Source organism: Pelodiscus sinensis, chromosome 1 (assembly GCF_049634645.1).
Source record: "Pelodiscus sinensis isolate JC-2024 chromosome 1, ASM4963464v1, whole genome shotgun sequence".
NCBI classification, from domain to species: Eukaryota; Metazoa; Chordata; order Testudines; family Trionychidae; genus Pelodiscus; species Pelodiscus sinensis.
This window is the reverse complement of record NC_134711.1, coordinates 223,490,125-223,504,413: the sequence shown is the minus strand read 5'-3', so window position 1 is coordinate 223,504,413 and position 14,289 is coordinate 223,490,125. Positions and strand designations below refer to the sequence as shown.

General features: G+C 45.2%; 1 protein-coding gene across 11 annotated transcripts in view; it reads left to right on the top strand.

Moving 5' to 3' along the window:
- The first annotated feature begins 207 nt into the window (after positions 1-207).
- Positions 208-14,289, top strand: part of LOC102458090 (granulocyte-macrophage colony-stimulating factor receptor subunit alpha-like) — a 35,146-nt gene continuing 21,064 nt past the window's right edge. Inside the window, exons 1-7 of one of the 11 annotated variants that reach the window (XM_014579884.3) lie at positions 208-443; positions 5,794-5,919; positions 6,022-6,142; positions 8,257-8,345; positions 8,834-8,949; positions 9,109-9,242; positions 13,658-13,772. In XM_014579884.3, the coding sequence (XP_014435370.2) occupies positions 8,865-8,949; positions 9,109-9,242; positions 13,658-13,772 (334 nt within the window). In that variant the 5' untranslated portion in view covers positions 208-443; positions 5,794-5,919; positions 6,022-6,142; positions 8,257-8,345; positions 8,834-8,864. Of the gene's footprint in view, positions 444-5,466; positions 5,920-6,021; positions 6,143-8,256; positions 8,346-8,817; positions 8,950-9,010; positions 9,243-13,657; positions 13,773-14,289 lie in introns of those variants that run through there. The other 10 variants (XM_006135855.4, XM_075915842.1, XM_075915851.1 and 7 more) reach the window with 10 other exon arrangements.

Here is a 14,289-nt window from a genome sequence, read left to right as displayed (position 1 = left end):
CTGTGGGCTGCAGGGGGTCAACTGGAGGGGGTAACAGCCTCTGGAGCCTGGTCCCCCCAGACAGCCTGCAGGCCACCGTGGGGGCAACTGGAGGGGTTATAGTTGCCTACAGACCTTTGAACCATAAGCCCAACCCCTTTCCTCTGCTTTTCACTTCTAGCTAGCTTAGGCAGCTTCCCACTCTCATGCAGGCTTGTGGGGATCCCTTTCCTTGGTGATTAACTCTCCCCGTGTATTGTACAGGAAGCCTGGGTTAAGGCTGCTAGGGGATGGCAGCATGTCTAGGAGCTGGGTGTTGCCACATGTAGGTCTCTGTGGCTCTAGCCAAGGAGATTGCAGACAGCTTAGAGGAAGAGGAGCTTTTAAGTATTAATAGCTCTATTAAGGCAGTTCCAGAACTGGGCATTTGAACAAACATCTCCGGGAGGCAAAGTCCTGAAACGGTGAGTTGATCAACCCCCAGAGATTTATATTTAAATGTAGTCGAAGAAAAGGTGATTTTCAACTGAGGAACATGTTGGCACTGTGTTTACGTTCCACGAGGCGTACAGATAGTTCGGAATGGCTTGCTAGTCCGAACTATCAAGCCCGTGCCGCGTGTAGCCACGCGGCACGGGGTTCGAACAAGCCGGCATTTAAAAATGGCGCCGGCCGGCTTATGCAAATAAAGCCCGGGAAATTCAAATCCCGGGCTTCATTTGCACGTTCGGTATGCATACATTACCCCGCTAGTTCGCACTAGTGGGGTAGTGTAGACATACCCAAATAGATTAGTAAGGCATGATTTCCTTTTACAGAAACCATGTTGACTTTCCCCCAACAAATAATATTCATCCATATGTCTGACAATTTTATTTTTTACTATAATTTCAACTAATTTTCCCAGTACTGACATTAATCTTTGAGTTATGCATATTTGTGTCCATAAATCTATTTTGTAAAGCATGGGGGGTGGAGGGGAAGTCATACCCAATATATTAATTCTGTTTCACAGTAAAACTTAGTCTTTGAAGAGAGATGTGAATGCTGCTGTTTACTTAGTTGAGTCTTCACTGGAAGGAAAAACTTGCTTTGCTTCAAAAGGTCTCTTCAAAAGTGTGTTCTGTCAAAAGTGCAGTGTAAGTTTCCAAGTACCCTGGAAGTTGCACAAGTGCTGTTTACACTGTTACCGGAAGACTTTATGTTGTAAGAATTCCAGCTATTCATTGAATGATATGAACATATACTGTTTTGCCTATTGTTTTTTTCAGATTAGTTTAAAACAAAAAAATCAAAAATATGTCATACATTGCTAAGACTTTCTGAAGTTTTTACTTAAGAGAAGTATTTTTCTTAGGTCTGCTCATAAGCCAGGCTACTCTCATGGTTGATGCTAACATGACATAGCACACAGAGTCGATTGTGCAGATCTTCTAACTAATCATCCCTCTTTTGCTGCATACACCAATCAGCTGTGAAAGTATTAAAATAAGATAGTTACCAGCTCTGTTACCTCAGGCTGTCCACAGACTCTGGAAGACATTGCCTCACCTGTTTCTGCTTCACATTTTGAAAATAATCTACATAAATATAAGGGTTAGAGACTTTTTGAAAATGAAAATACAGGGTAAACAGTAAACAGGGGTGGGTATAATTGTGTTCACCACATGGTTATGGTTATACATTAGATGGGTTTTCACATTACTAATTTAAGGCCTAAAGAGTGATGTAATTGATAAGTGTATTTACATACTGACAAAGATAAAAAGATGTACTTGGGCAAATTCATTGCTCACTCGCATCCCAGGTAGGAGGATCTGAGATGGAACAAGTATCAGCAATAAAAGTGCCCTGATTACCCTATCCACCCCAGGTCACCTATTTCTTTTCTAACACCCAGTAGGGCATTGGTGGCAGTAACCACTGACAGGCTTGCATCCAAGGGCTTGTCTTTATTATCGCTGGAGGGTAGTAGAGCTGCACCAAAATAATAAAAGGTGCAGATTTGCCTGTGTGGATAAGCCTCAAGGATATACTGGTAAGTGTGTCAATCTGTGGGATGGTGGGGTGGCGCAGGGCCACAAAGAGTAGGAAGAAGAGAAGGCGATAGATAGAGGAGAAGGGGACCAGCCAGACCAGCCTGCCAGAGAACCAAGAGATCCTCTTGACCTTAGAGCTGATCTACTCCCCCCCTTTCCAGAACTTCTCCCACACCATCAACAACCTTGAGCAGGGCAGTTCTAGTGAGTTCTCTAACTTTCTCTAACTACAGGCAGGGTCAGACAATGAGCTGTAAGGGTGGCACACTCTCTCTTGGCCTATTCAGTGTGAGAGGCGCAGAACAAATTGTTCACATGCATCCAGATCGAGCTCCAGTCTGGAGTATTCAGCTCCAGGAAGCTCTCACACAGGAACCCTTTGATCCTTCTCACAAGGTTCCCGGGGCGGCCTGCCTTATTCCATCCTCCATGGTAGGACACTTTCCCAGCATAGGAACTGTGCAGCATGAGGATGAGGTTCATGGCCACATTGAGTCAGCATTCATTCCTGATCAAGCATGGTGATACGGAGAAGACTGATATTTTGCATGGGAACCTGCCGGGAAGAGAGGGAGAGGAACCTATTAGCGCTCTCTCTCGCGCTCTCTCTCGCGCTCTCTCTCTCTCTCTCTCTCTCTCTTAGGGAAGCCAAGTCTGCTGCTCACACACAAATCCCTCACCTCCACCCACTCCTGCCCCCTTCCTATTCTCTCAGCCTGAAGGTAGGGAAAGAAGTTCTCTCTCCAGTGGGTCTGGCCCACGAAAGCTCATCATCTAATAAACCATCTTGTTAGTCTTTAAAGTGCTACATTGTCCTGCATTTTTGCTTTCCCAGGAGACTGAGAGTTCCAGACCGAGCATGTGCCAGAAACAGTCGGATACTGAGCTGCCCCTTTTCCCCCTCCCACCTGCAAGCTCCTGGCCTAGCCAGGAAAGTTGTACTGTCTTGAGAAATCATGTGTGCCGGACACAGTGGGAAGCTACTCTCTGTCCCCACCCTCCTTTTCCCCACAATCGCATAACCTGGCTGTCCATTTACCATGAACACTTGCCTCTGGATTCTGTGTGTCCCAATGCTCCCCTGAGGACATCTGTGAACCTGCTGTAAGGTGCCCATTTTAAAGCCAAGACCTGGCCTTGCATGAAATACATTGCCATTGTCGTACAAAGTATCTTTTGTGATGCCTGCCCTTGTAACTTTTCTTGACAGCTGGGTCATCTGCAAGCTGGACTATCTAACACCTCTCACTGCATCTGCCACCTGTATGGGATGTGAAGGTGAAACGCACAAGTAGTGACACATGAGGGAGCAAATAGATTGCCTGCACTCTCTGGTACAGGAAGTCGAGACAGAGCGGCAGAATTTTGTTACCAAGTGAGAGGAGAGCAGGGCCGACCAAGAGACGAGAAAGGCCACTCAGGAACAGCTCATGTGTCAGCAGGAGACCATGTTCTCCCTCACTTCGGTGATGGAATGCGTGGTGATCTGCCTTGAGCGAGCCAATGGCCAGAACCTGCCGTACCCTGTGCCTTCCACCGCAAGGGTTCCCAGAGGTTGCCAGGACCCCACAACATGGGGGCAACCTCTAGGGCAGCTGGAGCCTCCTGGGCATCTCGAGGGCATGTGGGAGTCCCAATCCCATTCCTGAACCCGGCTCCCCCCTTCCCAATCCATTCCCTTCCCTGTTGTTTTTTCCCAATATTAATATTCCTGTTAATTGATCTTTTTATTGCTTGAACTGCAAGGGAGGGGAAAGCAGAGGAGGGAAGGGGAAGAATTACAAGGGGTGGGGATGCAGGAGCTCTTTGTGGAGATTCACAGGGAAGAGTCTCACCACTGGCCTTCCATAAAACTGCCCTTCATGGCCTCTCAGATTAACACTGCCCCATGCTGTGATTTTCTCAGGTCCAAGCAGGTGAGGAAACTCCTGCACCTCCCCTTTAAATGTCCAAATGCACATTCCACCACCATTCTGCACCTGGTCTGCCTGTTATTGAATTTCTCCTTGCTGGTGTTCAGGCTGCCCATATAGGTCTTCATGAGCCAGAGGAACAAGGGGTAGGTTGGGGCACCCAGGATCACAATGGGCATGTTCACCTCTCAGACTCTGATTGTCAGTCTGGGAAAAGTGCTGGTGCACATCTTTCAGAAGAGGCAGAGTTCCAAAAGATGAGTGAATCATGCGCCCTTCTCAACCATCCACGCTGATGCCAGTGAAGCTTCCCTTGTGATCCAGGAGCGCCTGCAGCACCATGGAGAAGTACCCCTTGCAGTTGATGTACTCGGCGGCAGTGTTCAGGGCTATGATGAGGATTTGTGTTCGGTCTATGGCACCCCCGCAGTTAGGGAGTTCCATAAGAGCAAAGCCATCCAAGATGTTGTCCTGGTTCCCCAGAGACGCAACCCTCCATAGCAGGCTATGGTTGGCTAATTGTATGAGCACAGCCCTGACTGTGGAGATTCCATAGGGAAATGGCCCCATGCTTCTGCACGGTGAGAATGCATCTCATGTGGGTATTCTGTCTCCTGAGGGCAGGGGTGAGCCATTCGCAGAGCTCCAGGAATGTGGCTTTGCTCGTGTGAAATTTCTGTAGACATCCCATCCCTGCAACGTGACATGGTCCCACCAGTCTGGGTTCATCTCCTGATGCCAGCAGCAGTATTCCACTGTGTCCAGGGGATTGAGCGGCCTTCAGAATAACATGATTACCATGAGTTGCCTGAGCAGGGCCAGTGATCCACGCCGAGTTTTCTTCTCCTCGTCTTCCTGGTCCTCATCCTCCTGCTCCTCATCCTGTTCCTGGTGGACAACATGTGGGCACTCTCCAAGTCCTGCACCATGAGAGCCAAGAGCATTGCAATAATCTGCAGCACCTAGAGCTCCATGTTTGTAGTGCTGTGGCAGCCATGCAGGCAACCAGGACATGAAAAATAGCATGTCCACTGTGGCCCATTTATGTCACGTGAGGGGGGAGAGAGTAGGGAAGCACCTTCTGGGACTCAGACAGAAAGAGTCCCCGTAAGTATCTGCTGATGCTTTTTGGACCCAACAGACACTAGAAGCCTAGGCCTTCCTCACTCTGAGTCTTCCTCACTCATAGTACTTCCTCACTCTGGCTATGTCTAGACTGCAGGCTTCTTTTGAAAGAGGCTCTTTCGAAAGCATCTTTCGAAAAAGCCTCTTTCGAAAGATCGCGTCTAGACTGCAGGCGGATCTTTCGAAAGAGAAATCCGCTTTTTCGAAAGAGAGCACCCAGCGAGTCTGGATGCTCTCTTTCGAAGATGGCCTCTTTACATTGAAGAACGCCTTCTTTCGAAAGAGGAACTTTCGAAGGAAGGCATTCTTCCTCGTGAAATGAGGTTTACCGCCATCGAAAGAAAAGCCGCGTTCTTTTGAAATAATTTCGAAAGAACGCGGCTTGAGTCTGGACGCAGGGGAAGTTTTTTCGGGAAAAGGCTACTTTTCCCGAAAAAACCCCTGAGTCTGGACACGGCCTCTGAGTCTGAGGCAGACCCCATAAATGTGTATGCACTACCTCTGAGAATCTAATCTTCCCTGTAGTGGGGACACAGCCCCTTGCCTTCTAAATATTGGGGTCCAGAACTTGATCACAGTACATTCGAGCTTATTTCCTAGTGTAGATAAGCCCTCAATGTTTCTTTTGTGTGAAATTATTTCTGTTCTGTGAAACAAGGAAATAAAACATGTTCCAGTGACTGTGAAGGAAATGACTTAAGGAACTAGCTCACTGTATGTCTTGCAACACTTTCCAGGAGCCACATATTATATAATGAGAGCGTATTCTTGCAGCACTGCCAGAGCTTCAGACTCAAGCATTCCTGTCATCTCAGAAACAGGGCCTTAAGTTAAATGAAACATAGGCCTTGTGCAAGGACGAGGTAAGCTAGTTTTTGGCTTCATTTTAGTTTGTTGGGGAGGGGGGGAGTATTGTAATTTTATTTTTCAGGGATCCTATGACATACCACAAACATTTTCAACAGGAAGAAAAGCTCTATGTGACTGAGTTCATCTATCTCCCAGTACATATTCTTCTCCCTCCTGGAGGGATGACCTCTCCAAAATTTGGATGACACTTTATTATTTATGGTTAATGATCTGAAGGTAAGTATACTTAGCTCAATATGAGTACAGAGAGTGATCTGACTTCCAGCACCACCTGCCAGAGCCAGAAAAAACATTAGTAATATTTTCCCTCATCTGTTGGGTTGCTTTATTTTGTCTGACAGCTACTTTGTGTATCCAGGAGAAATGTTACTGTCTCTTTCTTCTTATAAAATATAATTTCTTGTAAATGTTCGTAAGTTGTCTCTTCTACCTGTGTGTGTGGTTGGCAAGTTCCATATCACTCTATAGAGTGAATCAGTCCTAGGAATATTGTATTCAAGCATGAATTGATTGTATATTTCAGTGGAGAGTACAGAAAGGATGTATGCCACACAAGCCATGTTCTGTAACAGCCTCCCAATACAAGTAACGGAGACAAGATACCTCAGTGGTTTCAAAGTGGAATGTATTAATGGATTACAGGCCAGGGTGCCTGTGACAGCAGCCCTGTCTCTTCTGCCAGTGGTCCTGCCCCTTCTGGAAATACAGAGCCAACCCTCATATCTTGCCCTGGGGCCTGGCAATTCTGTCGGGCTGCCTGGACATTGGGATTCCTATTGTCCTTCCGGATCCTCCATTAAAATGTGTCGATTCCAGCCAGTTCTTCATGGTGCATTCATACAGCCCCAGACATCAAGGTAACACAAACACCTCAGATCTCCTGCTCTATTCCAGAAGACATGTTTTAACCCAGTGGCCACCAATCAGTACATTGGGATTTACCAGGAGATCTTGGAGCCTCTGACAGGTGCTCCTGACTGGTTTGTCCAGAAACCTTTCAAGTGCTGGTACTTCAGTTGCCCCTCTACCTACTGTCATGTTGCTCCTGCCTTCTGCCTTGGAGCTATCCCCTACAGCATTGGCACAGGAACTACCGCTCAGGGAACCGCCTAAATTGGTGTCACCTTACCACACCCTACTTTGTGTGGGTGACACACAAAGCAGATGGAAAGTTTGGCGGGATTAGGGATTTGGGGTAAAACAGTTATCTGGGGGAGATCGTGTGACGAAGATGCATAGATTACGTCTCACCACATCTGCAGCCACCTTCCTACTTTCACTTCCTTATTTGAAGTTCCTTTTAAGGAGGGTCTGAAGGCAGCGTGTAAGCCCATCAAGAGAAGTGCTGCCAAAAAGCATCAGAAAGCTGGAGATGGGGGCAGGGCAGAATGGTGGAGGCAAGAGACCTCTATGGGGATGGTCTCTCTCTCTCAGTAGACATCCTGAGACTGGTGAGGAGCTGATACTCTTGAAGCTCCTGAGGAGAGATCACCTCCCCACTCATCCTACGAAGTGGTCCAAGAAAGTTAAATGCAATAATACATGTATTTGCCATGTGTGAATACTTAGTGTGATTAGAACTGAGCGCCTGCTGAACTGAGTTGAGATTTCACAAAGATTTACAAACATAGCCAATGTTTGGACAGTTGTTCAGGAATTCTAGTGATTTAAGTGTGTAAAGTTCTTGATTGGTACATTTAGGGGAAATGTATTTTTTCCTGTGCATGTAACAATCACGTATGGTAAAAGCCCAAGCATAAAAAGTTTTGGCTCTAGAGTATTTTGAAAGAGAAAGTGCTAAAGAACTGAAAAAGGGGATTTGTAATGTTGGAGGTACATTAGTGGAGTCAATGAGAAATAGCAATGAATAACCATATAATTAATTTTACCATCTATGGGTGAAGGAGCCATACTAATAACATAGCACCATAGAAAGGGTTTTTTTAAATTAAAATAAAGAAAATGAAGCTAGTCAAAAACTTCCTAATATCAAGTTACCTAGACCTAGTAAGGAGGTTTTTTTATTTAACAAAAACAAAGAAAGTTTGGAATGGTCCTAAAAAAGAGGAAGTGGATAGATAAGAACAAAAATATGACAAAACACAAGATTGTATTTGTCCACATAAATGTCCTTCAGAAAATCCATCCAAATGGATTTTGGTAGAAACAAATTCTGACAGGTAAAAAAAAAGATTCTAACTTGAATTTTAAATAGCAAATAGATTAAAAAAAATGAAATGTGCCACAAGCAGAGTACCTGTAAATGAGTTGGTGTGTCTGAAGCACAGGACTAAAGGTTATAGAGCTACCACTGCCTCTGTTTTGTACAGAAATAGGAGGGAACTCCTGCCACTCCCGCAAGAAAGGCTTGGTTCCTGCGTCCAGGAGAAGGTTACGTGGCTGCATAGCCCAGGCAAAGGTAGGTGTCTCCCTCCAGCCTCAATTTTGAAATCTAACTCCTGGAAAGGGATGAGGATCAGGACACATCCCTCCCCATATCTGCTATTGGCTTGCTTTGACAGCTCAGTTCCTGTCATACATTCTTTCATAGGCCCCTTTGTTACACAGCTAGCTCTCTGATGCGTTATACAGAGAGCCTAGTTGTCTAGCCCTGGGTGTGTGGATTCTACCGAGTGGCAGGACACAACAATGGCTGTGACCCTTTGGGCCTAAAAATCCAGCCCAAAGTCACAGTGAGTCTGTGACAAAGCAGAAGCTTGCACTCCAGTCTTTCAAGTGTCAGCATAATGCCCTAAACACTGGACCTTCTTGCTGGTGCATATGTGTGATTTACCGTATTTAGCTGATTCTAGGGACTAATGAGAAAGTCTCTGATTCTGTCCTTCAAAGAAATTCAGCTTAACAGAAACCTAAGTCTGCTTTGGTATCAGTCTCTTTCTCTTACAGGTTTTATTCCTATTTCCAAGAAAAATAAAGGATGACTGCCACCTTCCGACTTGTTTCCATGATTTGGAGAGTCCTGTTCTTTCTGATATGGTGTGCTGACTATGTGAATACAAAGAGTATGTATAATACTTTATAACTGAGATAATCTAGGACTGGGTTTAATTCACCTCACTCTAGGTATTGTCATGTAGGCCTGCTAAATACCAGCCTCTGCACCTGAAAACATGGAAAAATCATATTGCATCCTTTCTGATATTAATTCATAAAACTTTCAGTGATGCCATCATCCTCACCCATTGCCAACTTGACATTCAGTCACACAAAGCTACAGCTGACCTGGGACAGCAGCATCACTGATATTGACTACAACTGTTATATCGAAACAAGCCAGGATTATACAGAGAAAGAGGTAAGTTTTCTATTTACTTGTTAACAGAAATAATTAACTGTACTTTTCCTTTTATATACCTGCTCTATTGACAAATATATATATTTATCACTTAGAATCATAGAATTATACAGCTGTGAGAATCTTCTAGAGGTTCGAGTCTAACCTGCTCTTAAAAATATCCAAGGATGGAGGTTCTACAACCTTCCTAGGCAATTTTATTCCAGTGCTTAGTCACACTGACAGTTTAGGAAGTTTTTTCTAATGTCCAACCTAAACTTTCCCTGCTACAGTTTAAGCCCATTGCTTCTTGTCCTATCCTTAGAAGTTAAGGAGAATATTTTTTCTCCTCCTTTTACGTATCTGAATCTATCATCATATCCCTCTCTTTTCCAGACCAAAAAAACCAAATTATTTAATTCTTTCCTCATAGGTCATGTTTTCTAGATGTTTAATCATTTTTGTTACTCTGGATTTCTCCTATCTGTCCACATCTTTCCTGAACTGTGGCACCCAGAACTGGACATAATACTCCAATTGAGGCCTAATCAGTGCAGAGTAAAGTGAAAGAATTACTTCTGGTGTCTTACTTACAACTCTACTGCTAATACATCCCAAAATGATTGGGCAGAGGTTTGCGGCATGTCACATTGTTGACTCATATTGAGCTTGTGATCCACTATGACCCTAGATTCCTTTCTGCAGTACTCCTTCCTAGACAATCACTTCCCATTTTGTATGTGTGAAACTGAATGTTCCTTCCTGTGTCAGGTACTTTGCATTTGCCCTTATTTTATCCTATTTACCTCAGACCATTTCTTTAGCTGGTCCATACCCTGTGCAGGAATAGCCATGCAGGCAAGCAGAAACTTTGGAAACATGCATTGGTAAAATTTCCTCCTTTATGGTTTCTAGTTCGCTTTGCCCTCACATAGACGCCACTGGAGATTTGGTCACATTTGCAGATACAGACAGCTCCCTGAGAATCCATTGAAGGGAAGGGGCATCCAAGCAGAAGCCCTACACTGTCACCCAACCCTTTCCTGAAGAGCCCCTTCAGACTACAATCCACACAAATTGCCACATTTTCTTTGGTCAAGAGTGGATAGATCCTAATGGAGCATGGTTCCTTTCAAAGTCTTGATCTCTCCTGCCCTGCTTCAGGGCTGGGATCTTTCAGGGCCTCACAGAGGAGTTTTGGGACTTAAGGGAAGGTGGCTGTATAAGAACATATCAGATTTCAATAGTAATTTTAAAAGTACCTCATAACCGTTTCTACCACTCTATAGGTGTGAATGTGTTTTCAGTGAGAGCTTTCAAAGAGGAAGGAAAGTTCTTGGAGAGTTCCCCAAGGATGCTCTACGCTTGGTCATAGTGCCATCCCGGTGCCTGGATTGGAGATTTTGCAGCAGTCCCGGTCGGGCCACACATACTCAGTATCAAGTTGCATGCCGTGCTAGTCAGCACCACGCATTTGCAGCCCACACCCTCCAGTTCCTTCTCAACCGCCCTCAGCCTGAGATGGACCTCTGCAATTCTCTGCCTTGTTCATTCCTTGTTCACACCTTGTTTTCATTAGCAAGTTTTAGTTAGTTAGGTTGTTAACAGTTTTGACAGTAATAGTGACCAAAAAAAAAGAAGTTTTTCATCATGCCCGGCTCTCCGGGTTTCACACACTGCACCTCCTGTAGAGACGCAATGCCTATCTCGGACGGACATTGAGAATGTATCAGATGTCTAGAGAGCACCACTCCATTCAACATTGTCCCCACTGTGCCTTACTTAAGGCCAGAACTTGTAGGGACAGGAATCTTCACCTCAAACTCATCCTTATGGAGAAGAAGACACACCCAGATTCAGACCCAGGAACACAACCTAGGGAGGTACATTCACTCCCAAGCTTACCTCAGTGCAAGAAGGCACCCAAAAAGAGGAGGCCTCACATCAGCACTTAAGATGTGCCGGGCATCTCAGGTGTCCAGGCACTGTCGCACACTGCCAGCACTGACGCAAAGGTCTTAGCCATCGCCCTAAGACTGTACCGACACAAAACTCGGTACCGTCATCCACATCGGTTCCAGCTCAGGCACCACCCATATTGATGACTTCATCAGTACCAACGACTACAGCACAAACACCCTTATCGGTACTGGACTCTATGGCACCAACTAGTTCCACTGCACCTGATGGTCCCTTCTCATTCATCGGTACTGTCGGCACCATTGGCACCACTCAGATCATCGGCACCGCTCATATACTCAGTACTGCTGACATACCAGCGGTCTCTGCCATCTGTACCGAACACCCTGACTGTACCATACAGACACACATTACAAATTCCAGCACTGATCCTTGTGGCACTGTTGCCATATATTCAAAGTGCTGACTTGGCAATCATGTCTGCCCCTCCATCACCACTCTTCAGCACCAATGATTAGCTGATACCAATGACATCTCAGGCTTTATCCCCGGTGCAGTCGCAATTCTCTAACGATGCTGAAGGAGAGGTACAGGGCTCCTTTTCTCTGCACAGCAGCTCTCTGATGCAATATTACAAGCCCAAATATGGGTATGTCTACACTACCACCCTAGTTCGAACTAGGGTGGTTAATGTAGGCAACCGAAGTTGCAAATGAAGCCCAGGATTTGAATTTCCCGGGCTTCATTTGCATCTTGCCGGGTGCCGTCATTTTTAAATCCCGGCTAGTTCAGACTCCATGCCCGCGGCTACATGCAGCACGGACTAGGTAGTTCGGATTAGGCTTCCTATTCCGAACTACCGTTACTCCTTGTGGAACGAGGTGTACAGGTAGTTTGGAATAGGAAGCCTAATCCGAACTACCTACTCCATGCTGCGTGTAGCCGCAGGCACGGAGTCTGAACTAGCGGACATTTAAAAAAGGCGGCGCCCAGCAACATGCAAATGAAGCCCGGGAAATTCAAATCCCAGGCTTCATTTGCAACTCTGGCTGACTACATTAACCACCCTAATTCGAACTAGGGTGGTAGTGTAGACATACCCCAAGAGTTGATCATCCATAGGGACCTCTTGAAGAGGAAATGAGGTTTTTCACCGCATGCAGTAGCTGCAGTTCTTCCAGACGGTGTCCCTGTGGATGTTCTATGACCCATCCTCCTCGCCCTGCTTCGGAACTGGAGCCTCCGGGGTAGAGAAGGAATTGGAGAGTGCGGGCTGCGTATGTGCAGTGCCTACTGGCATGGCGCACACTGGTTGGTACTGCGCATGTGCAGCCTGGCAGGAACTACTGCAAAATCTCCCATATAGGTGCTGGGATGGTACCAAGACTAAGCGTGGAGCATCCCCAGGGACACTACCTTGAAGAACTCCAGTTATGGCACAAAGTGAGTAACCTTCATTTCAAAGACTAAGGCACTAACCTCATCTCTGCTCTGTCACAAATTCCCTGTGCAACCTTGGCAAAGTAATTAAATTTTTCTGTGCCTCAGTTCCCCATCTACAAAATGGGAACCTTCACTAGCTTGTGAGACAAGCAGATGTTACGGTAAAGGGGGCCATATAAAATAGCTAGTTCCAGTAAGACTGATTCTGCCCAGCAGGAGGTCAGATCTCATAAAGGGGAGTAGGCCACAGGGAATATAGCTTTTACCGTGAATGCAGCATAAACACATAAGATTTATATTTACAATACTAAAAAAGAAGAAACAAACCCTTGCATTTAAAACTCTGAGGCTGTGTCTACATTGGCCCCTTTTCCGTAATAGGGATGCAAATGTAGCACTTTGGAATAGGCAAATCCGCGGGGGATTTAAATATCCCCCGCGGCATTTGCATTAATATGGCTGCCACTTTTTTCCGGCTTGTAGATAAGCCGGAGAAAAGCGCCAGTCTGGACGCGATCCTCCGGAAAATAAGCTGTTTTCCGGAGGATCTCTTATTCCTACTTGAAAGTCTTATTACTTGAAAGTTGGAATAAGAGAACCTCCGGAAAAGAGCTTATTTTCCGGAGGATCGCGTCCAGACTGGCGCTTTTCTCCGGCTTATCTACAAGCTGGAAAAAAGTGGCAGCCATGTTAATGCAAATGCCGCGGGGGATATTTAAATCCCCTGCAGATTTGCCTATTCCAAAGTGCTACATTTGCATCCCTATTATGGAATAGGGGCCAATATAGACACAGCCTCAGAGTCAGGCTTGCTTTCCTTTTACATTCATATGAGAGCTGCCTTTCCCACCTACCAAAATGCACTATCAACATTTCACCTTCCTCAGTCTCTGGTTTCCATTTTTCAAAAGTATGGATCTCCTAGAGAATCATAGCACTGTTTTCTTGGGGTTAGAGATTTTTTCGTCATATATATAGTAGCCCAGTGTCTGTGCATCTGTAACGCTGATGGGAAAGCCACTTTCTTGGGAAAGAAAAACAAAGGCTTAATACAAATGCATGTTATTTTTCAGGCATCGAATAAAACCTGTATATTTAGCAGACATATACATATGGGGGCAAAATTGGGAGTTAAAGGAACATACAATGGCACTGAATATTCAGAAGAAATCAGATTCATTCCCCCAGGTAATGCACTAGTGTTTGTGAAAGGTTTGGTCTATCTACAATATTTGGAGAAAAAGAATCCCCTCAGAATATATTTTATTCTAGAAGCCATTAATTATTTCATTTCCTCTATTGCAAATGCTTTTGCAAATTCACTGCAATTATGCCATTTGTAACCAGTGGTTGCCCCAACTGTGCAAGTGACATTGTGGCAGAACTAATTTCTACTTTTGCATGATGGAAACATCTGTGTGTGATATAGTTGTTTTACTTCCTTGAGCCTCTTAGAAAATCTGAGGATTAAAATGGTGCATAGAAAAATAAAACTCTTAGCACATTGCATCTACGTCTACACTGCAGCACTATTTTGGAATACCCGAGGTACCCTGGAATAGCTATCCCACATCTTAACAGCAAGCCCGTTATTTCAAAATATAACAGCCTCACTATTCCGACGTCTCTGTAAACCTCATTCCACAAAGAGCAAGGGATATTTTGGAATAGCAGGTTATTCTGAAATTTGGAGCTGTGTAGAGAT